The sequence below is a fragment of the Perognathus longimembris genome, chromosome 13 (genome assembly GCF_023159225.1).
Source record: "Perognathus longimembris pacificus isolate PPM17 chromosome 13, ASM2315922v1, whole genome shotgun sequence".
NCBI lineage: Eukaryota > Metazoa > Chordata > Mammalia > Rodentia > Heteromyidae > Perognathus > Perognathus longimembris.
Genome location: NC_063173.1, coordinates 61,198,626 through 61,222,430, shown reverse-complemented (window position 1 = coordinate 61,222,430; position 23,805 = coordinate 61,198,626). Strand labels below are relative to the sequence as shown.

The following is a 23,805-nucleotide window of genomic DNA, read 5'->3' as shown; positions in this document are numbered from 1 at the left end:
GGGAGCTGGTGACGAGGGCTCGGGGCCCACCGGGGGACCCCTCCCCGCCCCCCCGCACCCAGCGCCATCCCGAGGGCCCCGCGTGGGGCCTTGCCCTAGATCGCGGGCACCCGGCTCTGCCCAGTGTGGGAGCCCCGCTCGACGCAGGCGTCGGGGCAGAGGTGGGCGAGGGCGGACGGCCGGTCCCCCCCCCCCCTGCCCCGCCGTGCCCGCCTCAGCGTCTTCCCGCCGCGGGGAAGGCCGGGGGCACCGGGCCCGATGGAAGCTCGGCCCGAGCCCCTTCCATCCCGGCCGTGGCTTGAGCTCGCGCGCGGTGGCGAGGCCCTGACCTCGGCTGTGTCTGTGCTTTGTGCTGTGCCTGGGTCGCGGCCTGTGGGGGGGGGGGGCGGGCGGGGCTGTGGCTCCCTGTACCCCATGGGGAGGGGCTGGGGTGCATGGCCCCTGGGGTGACCCTGCCTCTGACGTGCCCACCCACCTCTCTCTCTCTCTCTCATTCTGTCCCATCCAGTGCCCTTCCGAGAGGCCCCGGCCTACTCCAACCGCAGGCGGCGGCCCCCCAACACTCTGGCCGCCCCCCGGGTCCTGCTGCGCTCCAACAGCGACAACAACCTGCACGCCGGAGGCCCCGAGTGGACCGTGTGCCCCGCGGCCGTCCCGCCCCGCAGCCTCTCCCCGCAGCCGCCGCAGCCGGTGCCCGCCAGGCCGGACGGCGCCCCCAGGAGCCTGGGCGCCTACGTCCCCGGACCCCGGAGCCGCTCCCCGTCCCTCAGCAGGCTGGGGGGCGCCGGCGAGGAGGGCAAGAGGCCCCAGGCGCACTGGCACGTGGGGTAAGGAGGGGCAGGGCGGGCGGGCGGGGCGCGGGGCACCCCCGTCCCGGCGCGGGCGAGAGCCTCCGGGTCTGGCCAGGTGGCATTCGTGTGGGCCGTGGCGAGGGTTTCCCGTCGGGCATGGGGCTCCCCCCGTGACGCGGGAAGAGCCCTCTGGGGCCCACCCGCCGTGAGCGCCCCCTCTTTCCTGCTGAACCCCGGCCCGTGTGCGGAGGAGGCTGCGGACACCAGCCGCGGTTGGGGGCTTGGGCGGGAGGCCGCACCCCGCATCCCCACAGCTCCCCACCACGCAGGCTTGGGGGGTGGGCCTCGCCCTGAGCTCAGGCGCACCTCCTGCCCTCGTGGTCTAGATGCAGCTGTGTGCGGCAGGAAGCTGGACTAGAGGAAATGCGGCGGCGGGTTCTCATGGCCCTGTCGGGGGGGAATCGAGGGAGCACAGAGGCCGCGGGCCCAGGGCTGGGCAGGGGCCGTGCGTGTCCGTGGCTGGGTGTGCGTGTGTGTGTGCACATCTTGGAATTTCTCCGGCCTGTACCACCAAGCGGCGGTGTGCCCCTAAGCCATCGCTTGCCCGCTCTGCGCCTCTTCTTTGTGGGTTCTGAAACGAGGACCCTGCGGGCTGACTGCGGGCTGACTGCGGGCTGACTCGGGGCTGCTCTCAGAGTGGAGTGGAGGAATGTAGGGCAGGCGCTCAGCGGGGGCCTGGCGGTCGTCAGTGCCCGTCCCATCTGCCTCGCCCCGAGGACTCAGCTCTGCCTCTCGCGTCGGCGCAGCGCCCGGCCGGGCCTGTCTTCTTTGTGGGTGCCACAGGCCGTTGGATGGGATGACCGGCCGTGCACGCGTGTTCCAGGACACGAGGCTTTGCAGAAACGGGGACAGTGCACCCCCTCTCTGTCTGCGTGGAGTCAGGAGGACGCCGCTGCCAGACGGGCCCTGGACGGGCCCTGCGGGTCCTTTCTCCACGCCCCCCTGTCTTGTTCCTTCCCGGCCCCTTCAGACTCTGTGCGTCTACTGCTCCGCGTGCCCGTGGGTCTCAGGGCCGCTTAGAAAGACCCCCCCCCACCGCCCCCAGGGGCAGGGTGCCCTCATCGGGGACAGACACCAGCTGTGCCAAGAGGCAGGAGGACCGCCGGCCCTCGGCCGGAGGGGCGGCGTGCCCTGCGCGGGGCAGGGCCTGGCCTGCGGTCCTGTGGCCCACGCCCTGTGTGCGCTCTGAAGGCCAGTGCTGCTCCCCCAGGGGCTGGGCTCGCTCACCCAGCTGCCACCCTGAGGCTCCAGACACCTTAGCCAGGCGTGCGATGGGCCCTGCAGACCCCCCCCCAACCCTCCAGCCATCCCGGCTGGGACGCCGGCTTCAGCAGGGCCCGTATCCCCAGAGAATCTGCCCACCGCCGCCGAGCGAGAAGCAGGGCGTAGGGCTCAGGAGTCGCCCCCGAGGGGCTGGGGCTGGGGCTGCAGGTCTCCCGACCCCGTGCTGTGTGAGGGAGAGGGCTCCCCTGGGAACGCCGAGGCCCCTCCTGTCCCAGTGCCCCCCGGAGGAGAGAGGGGAGGGAGTCGGGGAGACCCCCACAGCTGCCTTGTCTGCACCCGTGGTCTCCCCTCTCCCTCCCGGTGGTCTCCCCACTCCCGACGCCGGTCCCGAGGAGGTGAGACCCACACAGCCCCGTCGAGGCAACCTCCTTGCCCCTGCGGGCGCGGGGCCCGGCTGGGCGCCCACCTTGCTGGAGGGGGTGCCCCTGGCCCCACACAGCTGGAAGGGGTCCCCCCCGACACCGCCCCACCCAGTTCCTCCCCCACGGGAGGGTGGACGGGGCGGCCAGGCGCCCAGGTGGAGAGCAGCCGTTCTGGGCACGTTTCTGTAATGGCCGGGCAGCGTCCGGTATGGGGGGGGCCTCCTGCCACCCTCCGCCCCACGCCGGCTGCCCGGGGCTCTGGCTGGGCAGGGGAAGACGCCCGCTTGTGAGGTGAGCGGGTGGAGAGGAGGCCCCAGGGCCGCGGGACCTCACGCCCAGAGACAGGCGGGCCGGCCGGTGCTGGGGCCTCTTGAGCCCCGTCACCCCGCAGCCCTCCCCAGCGACAATGCCCCGCCCCGCCACGTGTGGGCGTGGGCGCGGCCCAGGGACGCCCCCTCCCCCGCCCCGCGCCCTCCCGCTGCTTCCCCGGGGACATGGGGACCTACTTCCTGACAAAGAAGGTGGCTGGGCCCCCTCCCTGGTGCCTCGGCCTGACCCAGAAAGGAGGGAGCGGGGCTGGGCCCTGTTGGCAGAGGGGGAGCGAGGCCTAGAGCCGGCCTCCCCGCCGCCCTGCGTGCCACAGACTCGCTGGCAGAGGGGTCACGGGGGGGGGGGGGACTCCCCAGGCTCCCATCGGAGGGGCTCCCCTGCGGAGCAGGTGCGCGGTGCCTGGGGCCTGAGTGAGGAGCATGAATGGGGAGCGCTCCCTGTGGGCAGATCCCCGGGGTGGCGGGAAGTGGCCCCTTCGCCCACCAGGCCCCGCGCGCCTGCCAGCGGGCTCCGCTGAGCCGGGGGCGCCGTGTCCCCCTCCGCCTCCCCCTCCGCCGCCTGTAGGGCCCTGTGAGGTCCAGATGAACAGTGAAGAAGATGCCTCGCGAGCATGGGGCTGTGGAAGCCTAGAGCTGCTCCTCTAGAGCCACCCCCCCCCCCCACCGTGCCCCGAAGGCTCCCAGGCCCTTCGATGGCAGAGACCGAGACCGAGCTCCACGCCCGGGCTGTGCGCAGCCGACCGCCCCGTCCGTGCTCCGCCGCGGGCCCGGCAGCCCAAGCGCCTCGTCCCTCACGGCGGGCTGGCGGCCGCCCGGGGGCGATGGTGCTGGTGCTCGCACACCACGCGTGCAAAGTAGATTGAGAGAGGCTTCCTCCGTGCGTGCTCCGGGCAGCCCCTCCAAGCACAAGGGGAAACCGAGGCTGAGGTTGGCTGACTTGTCCAGCATGTGGGGCGTGGTCAGCCGGGTCAGGATCCTTTCGAAACGAGGGTGGATCATCGAAGAGACGGTGTTCATCCAGATGGGTAGGTGGGTGGTTGAGGAGTGGAGGGAGGGAGGAACGAGAGGAGGATGGGTGGATGATAACTGGGAGGATGGGGGGTTGGATAGATACAGAGGTGGAGGGGGGGCGAGCTGATGGGTGGGTGGAGGATGCATGCATGCATGCGTGAATGGGTGAGTGAGTGGATGGTTGGAAGATGGTGTCATCTGTGTGTCTACTCAAGCGTGGATGGATGTGTAGATGCATGATGGGTAGATGGTGGATGTGTAGGTGAATGGATGGTGAATGGGTAGATGATGGATGATGGGTGGATGGGTGAATGGGTGGATGGGTGGATGGAGGGATGCATGGTGGGTGGGTGATAGGTGGATGGATGAATGGGTGGGTGACAGATGGATGGATGGATGGGTGGATGCACAGGTGTGTCTGTGAATGGGTAGAGGAGTGGATGACTGACAGACGTGAGGGTGGGAGGGTGAGTGGGTGGTAGAACAGACGGATGAGCAGCGGATGAGATCTGGGTGGCCAGGGAGGGAGGGGTGAGGAGCCGACATCCAGTTCCCCTTCCTCAGTGGCCTCTGGGGTGTGTCCCCCCCTCCCCGCCGGTCAGCCTGTGGCTGCCATGCTCAGAGAGCACCGGGTGCCATGTGGACTCTGGCACAGTGGGGTCCTCAGAGACCCTGGGTCCCTTGAGGGGTGCCACCTGCCCCCAGCCCCCGGGAGAAGCCGTGCACCCTGCCCCTCCCCCCCTCCCCCACGCATCCTCAGATCCCGGAGGCCTCTGGGCTGCTGCCACCTGTGCCGGGGCGGCCAGGTGACCCGGCCCGCTTCCCCGCCCCCCGCTCTGCGCGGTGAGGGACGGATCTGGGCCCTGGGGCCGGCCTGTCCCGGGCCGGCCTCGTCAGCAGTCTAAATTTAGCCGGCCACAGTCCCGGTTCCACAGCCGCGGGCCGGGCTGGAGGGACCCGGGAGCCCACGCCAGCACGCCCGTGACTTTTCACAGGCGGGCCCCGAACCCCGGGGTGCTTCTCAGGGGCGCGCATACGGGGGGCGCCTGGCGGGAAAGGTGTGAGCAAAGCCACGTCAAGTGATGAAATCAAATAAGGAAGCCCTTAGCTTCTAGAATTTTCCATTTCACCTCGGTCCCTTGCAGGAAGCTCAAGGCCATCACTGTGGACATGGGGGGTCATCATGAGGAGTGTGCGTGCGCACACACACACACACACACACACACACACACACACCCTGGATCTGGAGTGCCCACCCCAAATTCAGATGTACCTCTAATTCTAGAGTGTTCTTCCACGCCATTTAACCGCCACTCTCTTCCCCTCGGCCCGTGTCCTGGTGTAAACAGCCAGCACGGCGAACGCTTTCTGTGTGCGTGTGTGTGCACGTACATATGCGTGTGTGTGTGTGGAGGGGGGAGGGCAGTCCTGGGACTTGAACTCAGGGCCTGGACACTGTCCTGGAGCTTTTGTGCTGAAGGCAAGCGCTGTACCCCTTGAGCCACAGCGCCCCTTCCTGCCGTTCGGTGCTTCGTTGGCGTTAAGAGTCTCATCGGCTCTTCTGCCTGGGGCGGCTTCTAACCTCGGTCCTCGCATCTCAGCCTCCTGAGAGGCGAGGGTTCCAGGCGTGAGCCCCCGGCTCCCCGCTGCTTCCTGGGCTTTTAGGAAAGGTCAGCAGCCCTGGCCAGCGTCCCGCCACCGGCCACCTCGCCCTGTGGACGTACGTCATCTCAAAAGCTGCCCGCCTCGGGATGGGCCCCGCACCGAACAGGCGGCCTCCGGGAGACCCGGGCCGCGCGGAGCCCGGGGCCCCCGGGTGCCGTCCCGCCGGGCTGGCCGCAGCGTGTCTGACGGACGGGGCCTTTGTGGGCGCCGGCGGCCGTGTCACCCGCCGTGCTGCAGTGGAGCTCCTGACTAACTCCCTCCTCCCTCCCCCTCCCCCCTCCCCCTCCCCCTCCCCCTCCCCCATGCAGGCCGCCCTCGCCCTTTCCTCCCGGTGCCTCCGGCAAGGACCCCTCCGCCTCCGCCTTCGAGTACCCGGGGCCCAAGCGGAAGCTGTACAGCGCGGTGCCGGGGAGGCTGTTCGTCGTCGTCAAGCCATACCAACCCCAAGGCGACGGCGAGATCCCCCTCCACCGCGGAGACAGGGTCAAAGGTCGGTGTCTGTCCCGGGCTCCCGGGGGGGGGGGGGGGGGGGGCCGTGCCGGGCGGGCAGCTGGAGGCTGGCGCTCTACCCAGTAGACAGTTGTCTACTCAAGAGACAGTTGTCTGTCTGTCTGTCTGTCTGCACACAGTGGCCCCTGCGCACAAGGCCTCCGAGGGGCCCTCGGTCCCAGGCCGGCGACTCCCACAGGCCCTGTAATCCTGGCTACGTGAGAGGCTAGGGCGTGGAGGATTGCGGTTCAGAGCCAGCCCGGGCAGGAGAGTCCACGAGACCCCGCTATCTCCAATTACCCAGGGAAAAGCTAGACTGAACAAGCACAAGGCCCCAAGTTCGAGCCCCAGTACTAGCGAATTAGACAAAAAAGAGAAAGATTCCAAGCCACGAGTTCCCACATGACTGGTGGGTCCTCTGTCTTTAAGCAGCAACAGGAGACCCAGGGCGGGGGGGGGGGGGGTCTTTCCATCCCGTCTCCACGTGGAGGAGGGCTGAGGGGGGCCGATGGCCCCGCACCCCAGCCTCCCACCCCACCCTAGGCCCCCTCACCCTGCAGTTAGTCCCCGCCCCCAGCCTTCCTCCCTCCACCCCCGGCGCTGAAGGACAGCGGGACCCCGGTCCCCTCCGCCTTTGGAGCTGGTGGCCCCAGGAGTCTATGGCTGAAGTCACTGGGGAAGAGACTCGCACACAGGACAGGGGCAGACAGAGCAAAGATGCCCCTCGGGGCGTGTGACACGGGACAGGAGGCGACCCAGGACCTGCATGCCCATCCCCCACTCCCATCCAGGCCCCGGGGACGGGGGGGGGGGGTCGGGGGACACTGTGCCGTCCACGGCCCTCTGCGGGGGGTCTCTCACGCCCGCCTCTCCCCCCCCCCTGCCGTCCCCAGTGCTGAGCATCGGCGAGGGCGGATTCTGGGAAGGCAGCGCCCGAGGGCACATCGGGTGGTTCCCGGCGGACTGCGTGGAGGAGGTCCAGTGCAAGCCCAGGGACAGCCAGGCCGGTAGGTGGCTCTGCGTGCGCGAGCTCTGCGGCCCCGGGGTGCCGGCGGGGCGGAGGCGGCGTCGTCGGGGGGGCCGGGTTGCAGTTCCCTCCCGTCCTCCGGCCGGCCATGGGATCCCTGAGAGGTGCGGAGCCTGCCTGCTGGTGTGCGTGGGCCGACCCCACACCCACGGCCGTCTCCGGTGGGGGGTGTTCCTCTCCGCGCTCTGCCTGGCCTCCACCCGCAGCCTCCGGGGTGTGCGGAGGAGCCGCGTCCCCGAGGGTCCCGGCCCCCCGATGTCCTCCGCAAGCCTGGCTCTCCTACGAGTGACTTCTTTCCGGAAGCCTCCGCGCAGGTGTGGGCGCGCTCCGCGATCGGGCTGCGGCGCGCGTCTCTCTGCTTTGGGTTGGGTTGGGTTGGGTTGGGTTGGTAGGGTTTTTCTCCTATGTGTGCTGCGTGTTTACCCTTCGACAGCGCTTGCAAATACTTTCCCCCGGTCTGTGGCTTGCCTTTTCATTTTCTAGTTGTGTCTTTTCATCAGTAAAAGGTGGTTTTTCTTTTTTAATTTCGAATGGAGTCCAAGTTATCTCTGTTTTATTTTTTTTTTCATATGGCTGCTGCTTCTGTGGCTTTTTTTTGAACATTGAAAATTTGCAGATCTTGACTATGTATAGAATCCAAAGGATGGAACAAAGTATTTTTTCAAGTGTCTCTACCCAGCCAGCGTATTCTATACCAGATCAGCTCTGTCTGAGCCCCCGGAAGTTCTGTTTCCCCAGGAGCTGGGGGGCCGTTGGGCGAACCCCACGGACAATTCAAGGACAAAGACTGCCAGGGGCCTGCTGGGCGAGGCGTTTCTTACCTGGGGGAGGACAGCGGGGTTCTACCACCTCAGAGGCTGGAATCGCGGTCCTGGCCGACTGACGGTCACGGTCGGCCTGTGGTCCGGTCTAACTGGTGGTCCTGTCTGATTCGGTGGCCCTGGCCAGTTGGTAGCTGTGTCTGATCGGCGGTCCTGGCCGATTAGTGGGTGGACTGTTAAAGTGGGACTCCGTGTCCAGAGCGGCTGGGCGCTGTGCCTTGGCGTGCAAAGCATTCATTCACGGGAACCGCGCGGTCCGGGGCTCGCAGTCTGCAGAAGCGAGGCGCTTGGTGGCGTCCAGCGGGCTCCACCCCAGGGCCCCTCTGACCTTGGAGATCGAGTGGGCGGGGGCTGGCGCAGGGCCGGGGCCGGATCTGTGTGAATCGGGATGCTTTGCCTGGGCGTGGGCAGCCTCTCCCGGGGGCTCCGGTGGGGACCCCGGGCGTGGCCGCCTCTGGAGACGTCTGCGTGGGAGCCGGGGGAGACGGGAGAGGCCCGTTCTCCGGTCAGAGCTGCCGTTCGCTTCCTGCCTAGCGGCGCGGGGCTGGGGAGACTCAGGACGCCTCCGGTAAAGGCCAGGGAGGTTGTGACCAGCCTCCCTCCAAAGCCTCAGCACCCTCCTCTGTGATGGGCGCTGCTCAGCCCTCCCCGCTCCCTCCCTCCCTCCCTCCTTCCCGCCAGTGCTAAAATGGGGCCCAAAGCCAGGACACCTTGAGGACGGATCTCAAATGAGAAACTGAGATAAATTTCCCCACTCACCGCGCGGTGCCAGGTGATGAGTCAGCCTCTGCGAGATCACCACGCGCGAGTGTTCTTTTCCGCGACGTGGCTCGTGTGTAAACAGGCGCCAGGCCTTGCCGTGCGGGGCTCCCGCCGGCCCCGGGAGCCAGGGGACCTGGGTCTAAAGGCCGGCGGGGGGCTGGGCCGCGTCTGCGTGGGACCAGAGGAGGGGGTGACCGCTCCCCGCCGAGGTCCCTGTCCCCTCAGAGCCAGGCAGCCGTGTCCCCGCCCGCCCGCCCCCCTTCTCGGGGCCGCCTGGGATGGGCGCCTTCCTTCCTACGCCGCGGGGGTGGGGGCGATGGGCGCCGAGGGCCCCCGTCTACGCCCCAGCGCTGTCCTGGGACGAGGTGACCGTGCGCCCCGGTCAAGGCCGAGCCAGCCCCGCCCCGGGAGGTGACGAGGGGCCCCGCCCCGGCCAGCACATGCCGCCCTCCCGTCTGGCGTCAGCCTCGCCTGGCGTCCACGGAGGAGCAGGGGCCCCGGGGAATTACACGGCGCGGCAGGGCGCCGGTGGCTCACACAGGAGTCCGAGCCGCTCGGGAGGCTGAGAGCTGAGGCTCCGGTTGGAAGGCGGCCCAGGCAGAAAAGTCTACATGACGCCTAGTTCCGGTTAACCACCCAAAAGCAGGAAGCAGGCCTGTGGTTCAAGTGGTGGAGCACCGGCCTTGAGTGTACGCTAAGGGGCAGCACCCGGGCTCTGAGTTCAAGCCCCGGTGATGGCACAAAAGATCAAAGGAGGGAGAGAGGGAAGGAAGGGAGGGAGGGAGGGAGGGAGGGAGGGAGGGAGGGAGGGAAGCATGCAGGCAGGCTAGTCCAGCATCCTGAGCCTCATGGGTCCCTGACCAAGGGCACCTTCCCCTCCTCCCAGCTGGCCGCCGGCGGGAACTGGGACATGGATGGGACATGTCCACCGGGCGATGCCTGCACCCCTTTACAGGGAGGCCTCAGCAGAGGGGACCCGGTGCTCCCAGATACGGCCGTGCGAGCGGGCTGATAGTGGCGGGGGGGGGGGGCAGGCACGGCAGGGCCCCTCACGGGGGGGAGGGGGGCGTGGGAGGTGGGCGGCGGGGCCCCTCACGGCTGTCCTCTACGTGGCAGGCCTCAGGAGGGGCTTCCCGCAGGACTGAGATGACCCTCGCACACCACCGTGTTTGTCAAGCCTTGGGCAGCGCAGGCCTGGGTCCTCGTGGGGAAATCCGAGCCTGTGGTTTCACAGCCTCGAATGCCTGGCTGACGGCGCGGCTAGCCCGGGAGTGTGACCTCCAGCTCCTGACCTTGAGCTTCCCCTGCACCTGTTGCCACCCACGGGCCCGGCCTGGCTAGTTCTTCCCAGTTTGTCAACTGGAAGCAGACAGTCCCAGAGCTCCCTCCATCCGCTCTCCTCCAAAAGAGAGGAAGTGGCTAGCTTACACCACTGAAAAGCCTAGCGTCCGCCTTCAGGCACAGCTGGATCCAGGTGTTGAGGTGACATTCCTACGGAGCTCTCCTTGCTTCTCCAGGCCTGGATTCCTGGGGGAGGGCGTCGCTGTCGGGCCATCTCTCAGATGGCCCCTGGCTGCCCCTGGCCATATGTCCTTCCAGGTCAGAGTCCAACAGGAAGAGAGCCTGGCCTTGTGCTAGGTGGCTTGGTCGGCTTGGTCACCGGGGCACCAGTCCTGCGAGGGCCAGCTGGAGTCTTGGGGGGGGGAGGAGGAGGAGGCGTGGCCGGCCAGGCCGAGCAGGCGTGTCAGGAGGGGGGTGTGTCAGGAGCAGTCACAAGCCGGGAGCAGCCAGTGAGTCCTGGTCTGTCTGCCGGGCTGCCAGCGCGTCCCTTCGCTTTGAAGAACAGCGATGGCCCTGACCCACTTTCTCCGCCAGCTCTGCGCCTTCCTTGGAAACAAAGACAGGGGCGGGAGCTGTCTCTCCCTTCTTGGGAGTGGGGGGGGGGCCGGCCAGAGCCCTGGGTGGGGGCTGGTGCCCCCCCTCCCTACCAGAGAGCTGCAGGGCTAATTACCCGGGCCTGCGGGAGGAGTGCTGGGCCCCACGGCCCCGTCTTCCAAAATAGAACGCTTTTGTTATCTTTAGAGCATTTAAAAATACCGGCCAATGACTCTATTAGCATGTTGGTTGTAATCTAAAATATTAATAAGTACCCAAAAGCAGCCTCCAAGGAGTCACCGGCGGTGTCCCTAACGGGACATAAAATAAATAGGAGGGCTCCCCACGCCGGCTAATGACTGGGTTCCCGGAGCACGCGCCCCCTCCCCCGGCTCTTTTACTCCATTTTATTCAAATGTCCTCCGAGCTGTGTGGGCCCAGGCTGGGGGAGGGAGGCGCCGCCGCTCAGGGTCGGAAGTGCGGGTTTCCCTGCCCGCGTGCGCGCGTGCGTGCGTGCCCCCGTGTGCCGCGGGGTCTGCGTGTGCCGTGGGGGCGTGGCTGGGAGAGTTGGGTCCCGGGCTCGGCTTCCCGTGTCCTCCCAGCCGCGGGGATGGCCTGCCGGGGTTACCATGGCAACCCGGCGATGCCGGGATCCAGCCCCGCCCTTCTTCCCCACGCGGTCCTGCGGCAGCGCGGTCTGCGGTTCTGGGTGCAGAGTCACCTTGAGGTGCCCTTGCCGGGGGCGGGGGGCTCTGGGGGGCCCTGGGGGTGGGTACGGGAGAGGGCTTGGCCACGCACGTCACTGGGTGGAGCCAGCAGGCGGGGGTCCGGCTGACTGGCCACGGCTTAGGGCCACCTTTCTGGGCCGGAGGTCCCCGTCCCCGCCCGCTGCCTCTTCCCAGAGGCTCTCCAGACCCTGCTGGCCCAGGCCCCGCCCCCGTGGCCTCGGTTTACCCCAACGGCCTCCTCCGGGGCTCTGTCCGCAAACACAGCCATGCTGGGGCTCAGGGCCTCAACCTGGGGGTCCCGTGGGCAGCAGGTGAGAAGTCCAGCTCCTCTCACACGCGAGCCCCTCTCGGGGGCGCCGCGGGCCCGAGCTCCGCTCTGGGCATCCGCCCTGGGCCCCCAAGTCCAGCAGGACCGCCTCGGCTCGCGCACCAGAGCCACCTGGTTCTTGCGCCGTGACCACGGGGGCCACGCGCGTGGGGCGGGAGGGCGGCTCCCGGGCAGCCTCCACGCGCCGTGACCACGGGGGCGGGGGGGCACGCGCCAAAAAGCAATGCAGCTTCCAGATCCCCCCCTCCTCCGGCCCAGAGAGCCCGCGGGCTGCCCGGGAGCCTGGGGGGGGGCCTGGGAGCCTGCGGGGCCCAGGCGCTGCATTTTGGGGCACTGCCTTTGAAGCAGCTTTCCAGGGACGGCTGGTGAGCTGGGGATCCCGCATGGGAGCAGCTTTGGGTCAAAGGCAGAGCTTCCGGAGCGGGCGAGCAGGCCGGCCGGCCGGCCGCAAGGCAGGGGCGGCTGGAGCAGAGTGTGGGTGCTCTCCGAGGAGACCCCCCCCCCCGGGCTCTTTGACCTCGGGGTGTGTGCGTGAGCAAGGCGGGGTCTGACTTGGAGTCTGGCGGGCAGGCGTTTATCTTTGCTCTGACCACTCGGGCGGGGTGTCGCCCTGCTGCCCCTCAGGCTCGGGGGCTCTGACACGGAGCAGTTCTTCCCGTCCGTGACGGCGTTGGGGCTTCCCTACTGTAGGGAAGCCTGCGTTCGGCTGTGTGTTCGAGCGCCGGCGTTTATCCTGAGCGGAGCCGTCCCGCCGCAGCTGCCCCTCCTTGGAGGTGGGCGCCGTGCCCCAGGAGGAGCCCTCCTCCCGCCGCCACTTCCCCGGGCCACGCGGCTTTCTTCCCGTGTCCCTTCTCGGGTTTTAGAGCCCACCACTTGTTGGGGGCGGCGGCCAAGGTCAGAGGGAGAAAGCGGCTCTTGCTCTTCTCTTGTCCTCGTGCTGACCTGCAGCTTCTGAAGGGGCACGAGGGCTGAGACAAAGAAGACAGCGCGCCCGTGCCGCCGAGTACTGTCCAGATTCCCGGCTGCCCCCCGCCTGGTCTTCCCCAGTCTCTCCTGCAGCATTGTCCCCTACACCGACGCTGGCCCCTTAATCTTAAGGGAAGTTGTGGGGTGACCATCAGTCTCCTGTAATTGCTCTGAGTCTTTGAATTCCTGGCTGCCCTTTACCTCATTTCCCCGGATCTGTGCTGCCTCCGCCGGGTGGACGGATGGAGGACGGATGGAGGACGGGTGGAGGACGGATGGAGGACGGGTGGGTTGTGGTGGATACGTGGATGGGCGTGTGGGTGGGTGATGGGTGGATAGATGGAGGGTGGAGGATGGGCGGGTGGATTAGGGGATCACCTGTTCACGCTCACCCCGATGCCCGCCCCTCCCACTTGGAACCCGTCAGTGGTCTGAACCTGTGGAGCCTGTGGGCATGGGCCGGGCGCGGGCATCGGAGTCAATGGGTGGTGGCATCAGCCCCCTGCGCCCCCGGCTTTGGGTCTTTGGCCCTGGGGGGTCGTTGAGGTGGCGCTTCCCCCTGGTGCCCTTCACCCCGCACTCTGCCCCCGCGCCCCTGCCAGGAGGGGTGGCGTTCCCCCGGGAGAAGCCACCCCCTCCCCTCCGCGCTGTGGGATGTTTTGCAGATACTGGGACTTGAACCCGGGTTCTTGAGCTCGCTAGGTGCTTTACCCCTCGAGCCACGCCTCCTGCCTCGTGTCTGGCTTCTCGGGTGACGATGTCGCGTCGGGGAGAGGGGGAGCGGCTGCACCCGGCGTGGGGGGGGCCCTGCCCCCTGCCCTGTGCCCGTGCAGGGCCCCCCGCCCCCCGCCCCCCACCCCCGCCCCGTCCAGCCTGCGCGGCTGGTGCTGGAAAGTGAAGGCTGTCATCTGGCGCCCCTCCGCTGAATGGAGAGGTTGTTTTTGGCTGCTCCGAAATAGAGGATGGGAAACAGATTCGAGATTATGAATAAACATTGGCTTCTGGGCCGCACGCGGCTCGCGCACAGCCGTCACGTTGGCAGATTAAATTTAAGACGTGCATATGGAAGCTGGGCCCGGGAGGGCTCCGGCGCACCGTGAGGCGGCCTTGGGGGCTCTGCGTCCCCCGCCCTCGGCCAGGGTGCGGGCCCCGGGCCTGGGGAGCTGCTGCGGGCGGGGCGGGGGGGGGCAGGAGGGAGGGAGGATGGGGGAGGGCGGGGAGGGAGGGGGCGGGCGCACCCACAGGTGTGCATGTAGCGTCCGTCCGCGTGGGTCTGCAGCCAAGGCAGCTCCAGGGCGCCGGCGTGGTGGTTGAATCCGTTCTCCCTTGTGGGGGTACGGGGTGTGGACTCGGGGCGTCACCCTCCGATCCCCCCCCCCCAACCTCAGCCCCCCAAGTGCCCAGAGTCACAGGCCTGAGCCCCGCCGCGCCTCCCCGGTCTCCCCTGACACCTCCTCTGTGCTCTGTGACTTCCGTTGTGGCCCCCTCTCAGAGCACACAATTTGGTGACTTTTAAACAGTGGCGCTCACCCCAGGAAGAAAGCCGGCAGCCATCCCTGTCCCGGCCCGCCCTTCCACCCGCCCCTGGCACCCACGAATCTGTCCGTCCCCGGAAATCCCACGTAAGGACGTCACCCAGGAGCTGGACGTTGGGAGTGGCTGTTAGCACAGGCCTGTTCCTCCTGCCCCCTGCTCTCCCGGCTCTGGGTTCGGGTCTCCAGCGAGACCGGATCAGTCCACAGTGCCGGGGGTGCTCGGCCGGGGGTCAACACAGGTCCCGAACACGGAGGGCTTCCCCCGCCGGTGTGGGCACGCAGCCTGTGTGCCTCTGTTCTGAACCTAAGTCCTCCATCTGCCCGGGCTCCTGGGAGGTCCAGCCCTGCCCCCCCCCCCGCCCCTGCCCCCCTGCCCTGCCCCCCGCCCCTGCCCCCCTGCCCGGGCTGGCGACCCCCTGTGGCCTGCCCCACCCGCCCTGCAGCCCCTCCCTGCCCGCGGGGTGCTGGCTGCGGACTCCAGGGTCTGCCCTGTGCAGTAATCGCACAGAAGCCCAGTCCTCCGGGCCGTGTCACGTGACCTAGCCGGGCGGGCGCCTCCCACGGTGCCGTCCATCCTGTGCCTCGGCCCCGCTGCCGACTCGGCAGTGCAGACGCACCGCGAGCTTGAGCCCGGAAGGTTCCGGCCCCGCCGCCCGCGTGCGTGCGGATGAGCTGCCTTCCCCAGGGAGCCCCGCGTCCCCGGCTCAGCCTCGCCGTCCCCGGTGCGGGCTGGGGAAGGCGTGGGCTAGCCCCGCACCCCTGGGGGTCGGCCCACTTCCCAGCCCGGTGACTAGAACCTTCTCCCTCTGAGCTGGTCCTCAGATGAGGCGGCGTTCCCTCTTCCTGAGCCTGAGGAGCCGGGAGCAGGGCTGGGGTCAGCCGTCCAGGTGCAGGGCCAGCAGGAGGCCTCGGGGCCCGGGGTCCGCGCTCACGTTCACGTCCACGCGTGCACACGCACGCACGCACACACGGGCCTGCCCGTGGGCGCCCTGCCCCACGCGTGCCCGCTGGCTCCACGCCCCCGTGGCCACGCGCGCACCCGCGTGCAGGCCTCTGGGACCCCCGAGGGGCCCTGCCACGGCACCGGGGCCCAGCGGCCCGGCCAGGCTGCGGCCCACAGCGCGGGCGGCGCCGGCCCCGTCCTTGAGTCCCGACACAGAGGCCGGGCCCGGGGCCAGCTTGACCCGGTTCCCGTTCCTCAAGCGCCGGTCCTAGAAGGAGTCTGCCCGCCTCATTTGTCATCCAAACGGGGCCACTTCCAAGAGCGAAGCAGGCCAGCTGCCCAGCCGCAGACGCCGGCTCAGCGGGTGCCCTACTTACACCGCGGCCGCGGGCCGTGCCCTGGCAGAGAGCGCCCGCCGGCGGCCGCCGCGGGCCCTGGGCTCCCTTCCCTCTCTCATTCATTCATTCCTTCATTCGTTCCCCCGGAGTCCTCCTGCCAGAGGACAGCTGGGCAGCAAGCTGGCCTCCACAGGAGAGAGCTGGCTCCTCGCTGCTTTCAGGGAAGCGAATGGCGTCGCGGGCACACCCAGCCCGCGGCCCCGCGGGGGACGCAGATCTCTGTCCATTCTTCCTGGACAGACGGCCGGCAGCCCCGGGGCCCGGCACAACCCGCGTCCCGAGCGCGTCCCTTCGGGGAGCCGGCTGGCCCGGCCCCTGCCGGGCCGCGGCCTCCACAGAGGGCCGGGGACCCCCCGTCACCCCCGTGAGGGGCGGCCTGGCACATCCGTGCGGGATTTACCGGCTCCGTTCTTCCGAGCCCACGCGGCGTGGGGCTAGCGGCTTCTCCTGGCTCGCGCCCTGGAGGAACGGTGACGCGTCCCCTCGCCTGAGCAGCGCGGGGCTGTGGCTGGCACTCAGAGCCCTGCACGGGCTGGGCCGGCGCCGTGCGTCCCGAGTCGCCGGGGTGGCGGGGGTGAGCCACGGCCCGGGGCTACAGCCTGGACCCGATCCCAGACACTGAGCCGGCGATTCCCAGGCAGGAGCCGGAGCCGGAGCCGGAGCCGGAGCCAGGCCGGCGGCGTCTCTGCTGCCCAGTGCCCGGCGTTAGCGCCACTCCTCCCCTGGGTGGAGTGCCTCCGGGCCCAGGAGCCGGCCTGGCCCTCAGCACCCGCCAGCACACAGCGGGTCCCCCGCAGGAGCGCGCAGTGGGTCCCCCGCAGGAGCGCGCAGTGGGTCCCCCGCAGGTGCGCACAGTGGGTCCCCCGCAGGAGCGCACAGTGGGTCCCCCGCAGGAGCGCGCAGTGGGTCCCCCGCAGGAGCGCGCAGTGGGTCCCCCGCAGGTGCGCGCAGTGGGTCCCCCGCAGGTGCGCGCAGTGGGTCCCCCGCAGGAGCGCGCAGTGGGTCCCCCGCAGGTGCGCGCAGTGGGTCCCCCGCAGGAGCGCGCAGTGGGTCCCCCGCAGGTGCGCGCAGTGGGTCCCCCGCAGGAGCGCGCAGTGGGTCCCCCGCAGGAGCGCGCAGTGGGTCCCCGCAGGTGCGCACAGTGGGTCTCCCGCAGGAGCGCACAGTGGGTCCCCCGCAGGTGCCTGCATTGGGGTCTGGCAGAGGGGCCACATCTTAGAGGTCATTCTTTGTTTTCTGAGGAGCCCAGAGCCGATTCAGAATTCCGTGTGGTTTAAACCCGCCCTCTTCTTCCACGTAAAGATTGCTTGTCATTTGTTCGCCAAGAGCCCTTCCCCAGGCAGCGTCCTGAGGGGCCCCTCCCCCACCCCGCCCTCGCCTCTGCCGCCCGGTGCCACGCTGCGAGGGTTGGTTGGTCCCAGATGCGGTTGTCTAGGAGCAGGAACCGTGGGCCAGACTTAAACCCGGGCCTGGGACCCCAGAGGGACCGCAGACCTCAAGCACGGTGCCTCCAACGCGACGGAAAACCCCACGCCCTGCCCTCCCCCCCGCGCCTCCTCTCTCAGCGCGGGCGAGAGGACGGATGGATGCCCTTCCTGGTTCAGTCGCCAGCAGAAGGCCCTGTCGTCGTTGCGTCACCCCCAAGGCCCGCACGTGACCTCCCGCGCCGTGACGCCCTGGAAGGGGAGCCCCGGGATTTGTAATGTGCGATCCCGGCCGGGCACCGGTGGCTCACGCCTGTCGTCCTAGCCACTCGAGAGCCAACCTAGGCACAAGAGCCCAATTAACCACCGGAAGGCAAGAAGTGGAGCTGCGGCTCAGACGTTAGAGTGCTACGGGGCAGCCTCCAGGCCCTGAGTTCAAGTCCCGGCACCGGCACGGAAGGAAGGGAGGGAGGGAGGGAGGGATCTTGTAGCCCTGGTGTGCTCAGCCTGCCCTTCCCACACTCGCGCTGCCTGTGTTAACTACTTCTCCCCGGAGCCTAAGGCAAGAGGACCACGTGATGGGGGTGGAGCCTGCGTGGAAGGCGGAGCCTGTGGAGGGTGGGAGGCGGGGCCTGAAAGTGGAGCCTGAATGGGAGGCGGGGCCTGGTGGGGTGGGGCCTGCGGAGGCACAGCCTTGTGGGTGGAGCCTGAATGGGAGGTAGGACTTGGTGGGGGTGGAGCCTGAATGGGAGGCGGGGCCTTGTAGAGCTGGAGCCTGAGTGGAAGACAGGGCCTGTGGTGGGTAGGAGGCGGAGCCTGGTGGGGGTGGAGGCAGGGCCTGGAGGTGGAGCCTGAGTGGGAGGTGGGGCCTGGTAGGGTGGGGCTTGTGGAAGCGCAGCCTTGTGGGTGGAGCCTGAATGGGAGGCGGGGCCTTGTAGAGTGGGAGCCTGAGTGGAAGACAGTGGCCTGTGGCAGGGTGGGAGGCGGAGCTGGTGGGGGTGGAGCCTGTGGAGGTGGGGCTGGTGGGTGGGGCCTGAATGGGAGGCGGGGCCTGGTGGGATGAAGCCTGTGGGGGGCGTGACATGGTAAGTGGAGCCTGAGTGGGAGGCGGAGCCTGGTGGGGGTGGAGCCTGCGGAGGCGGGGCTGGTGGGTGGGGCCTGGCAGGGGTGGGGCCTGTGGGGGGCATGGCATGGTAAGTGGAGCCCGAGTGGAAGGCGGGGCCCCGCCAGGCCAGGCAGGCTCAGGGCGTGGACCGTGCCGCCCTCTCGGGAGTGTTTATTCTAGAAGCATCTATTCCTTTTCACTCCCGCGTGGCACCTTCCATGTTATAACACAGCAAATGCCGCCCCTGTCCCTGCTGGCCTCGTGGAACCCACCAGACTCCTAAGAGAGCACAGGGGCCGGAGAGGCACCCGCGGCCGCCTGCCCCCCGGCTGGCGGGGGAGCGGTGGCGGTGTGGGCTCCGCGTCGGCCCTCGGGGGACGACAGGGGCGGGCCCGGGCCCCCTGCGCCCTGGGTGGGTCACTCCGCGGCCACCTTTGTGCCCTGGTCCCGCTCTGCCTCGACGGGGGCACAGACGCTCAGAAGCGAGCGTGCCCTGTCCGCCGACGGGACCGAGCTCCCCTGCCTGCTCTCGGGGTGTCTGCGGGGCCCGGGGTGCACTTCCTGCCCGGGCACCCTGGGCCCGACGCTGAGCGGCATCGCTTCCCACGGTGACCACGCCCAGGGAGGGGAGGAGGCCCCGAGACCTCCCGCCCAACCCCAGCGGACGGGACACCGCAGAGAGACGGGGAAGGACACGGAAGGAAGGTCCGGACCCGGAGAACCAAGAGCCGTCCCGTCGTGGCGGGACTCAGGATCGGACCCCGCCAGAGCCGTCCCGTCCCCTCCTGGAAGATGGTGGGGAAGGCCGGGGTCCGTCCCGTCCTCCGTGTTCTTGGCGGCCCCTGCTGGACGGCCAGTTTCCCGCGCGTGCTCCCGTCTCCACCACTAGGTGGCAGCCCAGTCCCGAGGAGCCTCCCCGCCCCGCCACGCACGGCCACGCACCTCCCTGGCCGCGGCACCCCGCCTCGCCCGGGAGGATGGGTGGTCTTGGGCGGTCGGCAGGGTCACCCGCCGCCCTGGTCCAGGGGGACGTCCCGGGAGGCCCCCACGCCAGGCCACGCCACGTCACGCCACGTGGTCCGCACGTGCCTCGTGCACAGGGCCTGAACGCACCCCCGGAGAGTACGCGAGTGCAGCTGCCCCTCCGCGTCCCCGGGGAATGTGTCCCCCGGCCTCTGGGACCGGGAGACCCACGGTGCTTGCGTTCCTTGTGGTTAGCTGGAGATAAGGGTCTCGGGGACTTTCCTGCTCGGGCTGGCTTTGAACCGCCATCCTCCAGTCTGGGATGACAGGCGTGAGCCACTGGGGCCCGGCGTGAGTGATATTTCGCCACCGTGGTCATGGCTGGGGTTCACAGTGTCCCTGGGGACCGCGTGCCCCCCCTCCCCCGTGTCGCTCCGTCCTGTGCGGACGGGCTCGGTCAATGTGTGTGTGTGTGCACGCGTGCGCACCCTGGCACCGGGACTTGAACTCGGGGTCTCCTTGCTCGAGGAGCACGCAGTTTGCCCCTCTGCGGTACGGGACGCCCCGATCCTGAGGGCGGGAGCGGGGTCTCCCCCGGGGGGGTTCTTAACCCTCGCCTGCCACGTCACTGACCCGCCGTGGGCGCCTCGTGCGGCCGGCGGGTTCCGGGCGCCGGCCGTGTCCCGCGGATGGAGTTGTGCGCCGGGTCCCAGCCGCGTGGTTCAGGGTGCAGCGTCTTCGGGGCGCCGGCCCCCTCCGGCCCTGCTGGGTCGCGGGTGTCTCTGCGCCTCCTCTCGGCCCGTCTGCCTGAAACGTTCCCAGCCCGGGACCTCCGGGGGTGACGCGCGTCCCTGTTCTGCGGGCTGTGTTGTTCCGCTTTGCGGCCTGCGTGGGCAGCGCGCGTTCTCCATCGCGGGGCAGAGCGTCCTGCCGGCGTCCATCACCAGCGCCTTCCGATGGTGACCCAGCTGCTTCGGCCTCCACGAGGCACCAGCCCCAGGCAGAAACACAGAACTTTCCAGAGCCACCACGCACATGCCCATCCATGTCCACCATTTTGCTCCACTGGCTTGCGTGGTGTTTGGAGAAAGAGGTGTCTTTTGGGGGGAACTTAGTGCTCTCCCCCTCTCTCTGTCTCTCCAATCTCTTTGTTTCCTTTCTCAGCCTCTTTTGGAGGCTGTGATTTCTTTGTTTTCTTTTTTTGCCAGTCCTGGGCTTGAACTCAGGGCCTGAGCACTGTCCCTGGCTTCTTTTTGCTCAAGGCTAGCACTCTGCCACTTGAGCCACAGCGCCACTTCTGGCCATTTTCTGTATATGTGGTGCTGGGGAATTGAACCCAGGGCCTCATGTATAGGAGGCAAGCACTCTTGCCACTAGGCCATGTCCCCAGCCCCCCACTTGGCTTTCTTGCTGATGGCCGACTCTCCACCCCTTCAGTTGCACCTCCGGCCTGGCGCTTTGCTTGTTAATGGAGCCTCGTGCACTTTTCCGCTCAGGCTGACTCAGGACTGCGGTTCTCCAGATCTCAGCCTCCCGAGCAGCTGGGTCACGGGCGTGAGCCGCTGGCACCCAGCTTGCCTGGTATTGATGTTAGCCACACCTGCCTTCTTTGTACCAGTGTGTGTGCATTGCTGCTCACACTCGCTGTCCTGAGGTCCACGCTCACGTCCTCAGAGACGGCCTGTCATTGCAAGTCCGCGTGGACAATCCCTTTTACCTCTCCTCCCCGCCACCCCCCTCTCTCCACCCCATCCCTTCTCGCTGCCGATGGGCTCTGCGGCGTGCGAATCTGCCGCTTTGCCGTGGCGTCTTCCGTTCTCCGTGTGTGGTTTTATCTTTTCAAGGGCTGCTCTGGGACTTCTGTATTCACGCTGAAGTTTTCAATTTGCTTACAATTAACTCGGTACCACTCCGTGTGGAATACAGAACCCCGCCTTTCCAGCAGGCCTCTCCCCCTCCTCCTCCCACCCTTTGTCTGCCACGTGGATTAAACCTGCATGTGTCAAGAACTCTGTGTATGCGTGCACGTGCGTGTGAGTGCATGTGTGCGCGTGTGCGCGTGTGTATGCGTCTGGGGCAATACCAGAGTTTAAAAACCCAGGGCCTTGCCCGTGCCGGGCAGGTGCTCTACCATGTGAGCCGCGCCCTCCGCCCTCCGTGCTTTTATCGGTTTTTTTTTTTGGTGGGGGGGTGTGAATCACGTCTTCCCAGGCCAGCCTGCGTTGTGATTCTCCCATTTATACTTCCTGCAAAGCCAGGGCGACCAGCACACTCCACTCAACTGCTGGTTGAGCTGCGGTGGAGGGGAGCTGGCCTCAAGTCTCCAGCCTCCCCGTCTCCACCTCCCCCGAGGCTGGGATGACCAGCATACATGGTTTTGAGGACCACAGTAGGCGAGGGGTGGTCTGTAGGCCAGGTTTTCCATTCCTTCCTTCCCAGAGTTCAGGGTCATTTTCAGTCGCCGGGGAAGTGTCTCCTTCTTTCTGCCTTGCTCGGGGTCGGCCCCTGGCCCCGGCTCTCCGAGTCGGCCCCTGGCCTCTGCTTCTGCCCGGTTTCCTTTGAGAACCTGCTGGTGTGGCCTTCATTCCTGAGGCCAATCCCCGTGTGTGGAATTCTGGGCCGGCAGTTAGCAGGTGGCAGGTGGCTCTGGCTGCCCTCAGTCCCCCGCCCAGGCTCTCCTCCCCACCCTCCCTGACGGCTCCAGGTGTTCCTTTCCGGTTTAGTCTTTGGTGCCTGGGCTGGGCTGCGTCTGGGCATGGATCCCATCTTGGCTGGGGGGGGGGGGTGTCTGTGTGTCTCTGGGTCTCTGTCTGATGGCCACCGCAGGTGGTTTCCATCGGTGCCCAATTGTGTCTGGTCTTCTACACCCTGTTCCTGAACTCTCAGGTACGTCTCTCCATTTCTCCCCTCCCCTTGGGAGGCGGCAGGTTTCTAGTGTTTTGTTTAGCCGGTGCCCCGGACATTAATTTCGTTGTAAAATTTTGGGCCCTGTGTCTAAACAAAACACCACGGGAAAGGCTGCCCTGGCTGGGAACAGGCCCCAAGTCCTAAACAATCTGATCTGGATCGTGTGCAAGTCTGTTTTTATTTATTTCTCTCAGTACGTAGCCCAGGCTGGCTTGGCACTCAGGGTCCTCAGCCTCTTGAGTGCTGGACTACAGGGGTGCGCCCCGCATCCAGCCTTGGTTTAGTTTCTACGCCTATTGCTGGCTGTTGAGGTCTGCCCACGAATGTGCAAGCAGTGGCTGGTGTGTTTGGGGGGGGGGGCGGGAGTGGTGTCTCCTCTTGGTTGCACGCGCAGTTTCCTCAGTAGGCCATTTGAAATCCGGCCCACCCACGCACAACTTGAAGCGGAGAGTAGAAGTGGGTGCGCCACTGCGGAAGACCCCCGTCTCCCCCCTCAGGTCCCTGGGCTGGGGTCTGGGGGTCTGGGGTCTGGGGCTGCCTTACCCTGCCACGCTCACACTGACCCCAGCCCCGGCGCTGCCCCGCGTGCTGGCCACGCCCCGGGGCCCCCCAGGCTCCACCCACTCTGGGAAGTGCTGCCCCCAGTCACGCCCGCAGCGGGGAGCGCGCGGGGCAGGGAGGGGCCAGCGGGCTTCGGGCCCACCCGGGAAGGAGGGTGGGGTGACCTGACAGGCGGGCGGAGGAGCCCGCAGGCTCTTGCGGGCCGGGGAGGTGCTGGGCTCGGTGCCCGCTGAGGACGGAGGTCTGCAGAGGAGCCTGGCCACCCCCAGCCTTGAGCTCCGCTGGCCTCTCCTGAAGCGGGGGGCTCCGGCGGGGAATGAGCTGCGCCCCCAGACGCTCCCGGCGAGCGTGAGGCTGCCCGAGGTCACTCTCAGCAGTCGTGCACCCTGGGGGTGGGCGGGAGGGACCCTGCTGGGCCTCTCCAGGACTGCCGAGAGCCACCCGGACTCGGCCCTGCTCAGTCGTCCTGTTCCCCCTCGTGAGCTTCATTAGCAGCCCTGGGTGACTTCCCGGAGACACCCCGGGCCCCGTCCCTGCTGGCCCTGCTCACCCTCCTGGCTCACTGCCCCGGGGCCTGGGGTGCCATCCCCGGCCTCCTTCCGACCTCTGCACGCCCAGCTCCGTCTTTTCCCCAGCCACCCAGGGTCCCCACCAGCGTCTGGAAATGGCGCTGGGCGGTGTGGGCCACCGGGTCAGGTGACGTCGGAGCCACGGCAGAGCCAGCCGCGGGCTGTGCCGAGGACAGCGGGGCTGAGCACCACCGCCGGCGCCCCCTGAGTGCCGGAGGCCTGGCCGGCCGGCCGGGACACCTGCTGCTGCCTGCAGGCTGGCCAGAGGGGCCCGGCCGGCAGACACAGGGCTCACTGCCGTGCTGGGGGCCGAGTCCCCTCTGGCATGCGATCTGCAGTCACGAGGTGCCATGGACCGGGGCGCGCGGAAGCCCAGGGAGCGGGCTTGCTTCTCTAGACCTGGGCCTGGGGACTCCGTGAGGATGGGCTCAGCGGGGCCCGAGGACAGGAGCCGCCGACTGCGGCAGCCACTGGACGGGAGGCCGGTGGGCGGGGCCTGGCGTGCTGGGGGTGTGGCTGCGTCTCGAGGGAGGGCCGGGTGGGCGGGGCCTCGAGTGCTGGGGGTGTGGCTGCGTCTCGAGGGAGGGCCGGGTGGGCGGGGCCTCGAGTGCTGGGGGTGTGGCTGCGTCTCGAGGGAGGGCCGGGTGGGCGGGGCCTCGAGTGCTGGGGGTGTGGCTGCGTCTCGAGGGAGGGCCGTGTGGGCGGGGCCTCGAGTGCTGGGGGTGTGGCTGCCTCTTGTGGGGGCCATGTGGACGGGGCTCACCTTCCCTCCCCCTGGGTGTCATCAGCTTACAAATGACTAGCCTAGGGAAACATCAGAACTCCTTCAAAGCGTGCTTTCCACAACATGCACACTGCCTGTCATGGCTGTAAAGTGGAAATGCGGTGGAAGGAATCCTCAG

At 68.1% G+C, this 23,805-nt stretch overlaps 1 protein-coding gene across 1 annotated transcript in view; it reads left to right on the top strand.

The window, feature by feature from the left end:
* Shank2 (SH3 and multiple ankyrin repeat domains 2) overlaps window positions 1–23,805 on the top strand; it is a 221,363-nt gene that overhangs the window by 77,770 nt on the left and 119,788 nt on the right. The window contains 3 exon segments of the mRNA XM_048359764.1: window positions 509–827; window positions 5,811–5,992; window positions 6,885–6,998. Coding sequence (XP_048215721.1) covers window positions 509–827; window positions 5,811–5,992; window positions 6,885–6,998 — 615 coding nt within the window.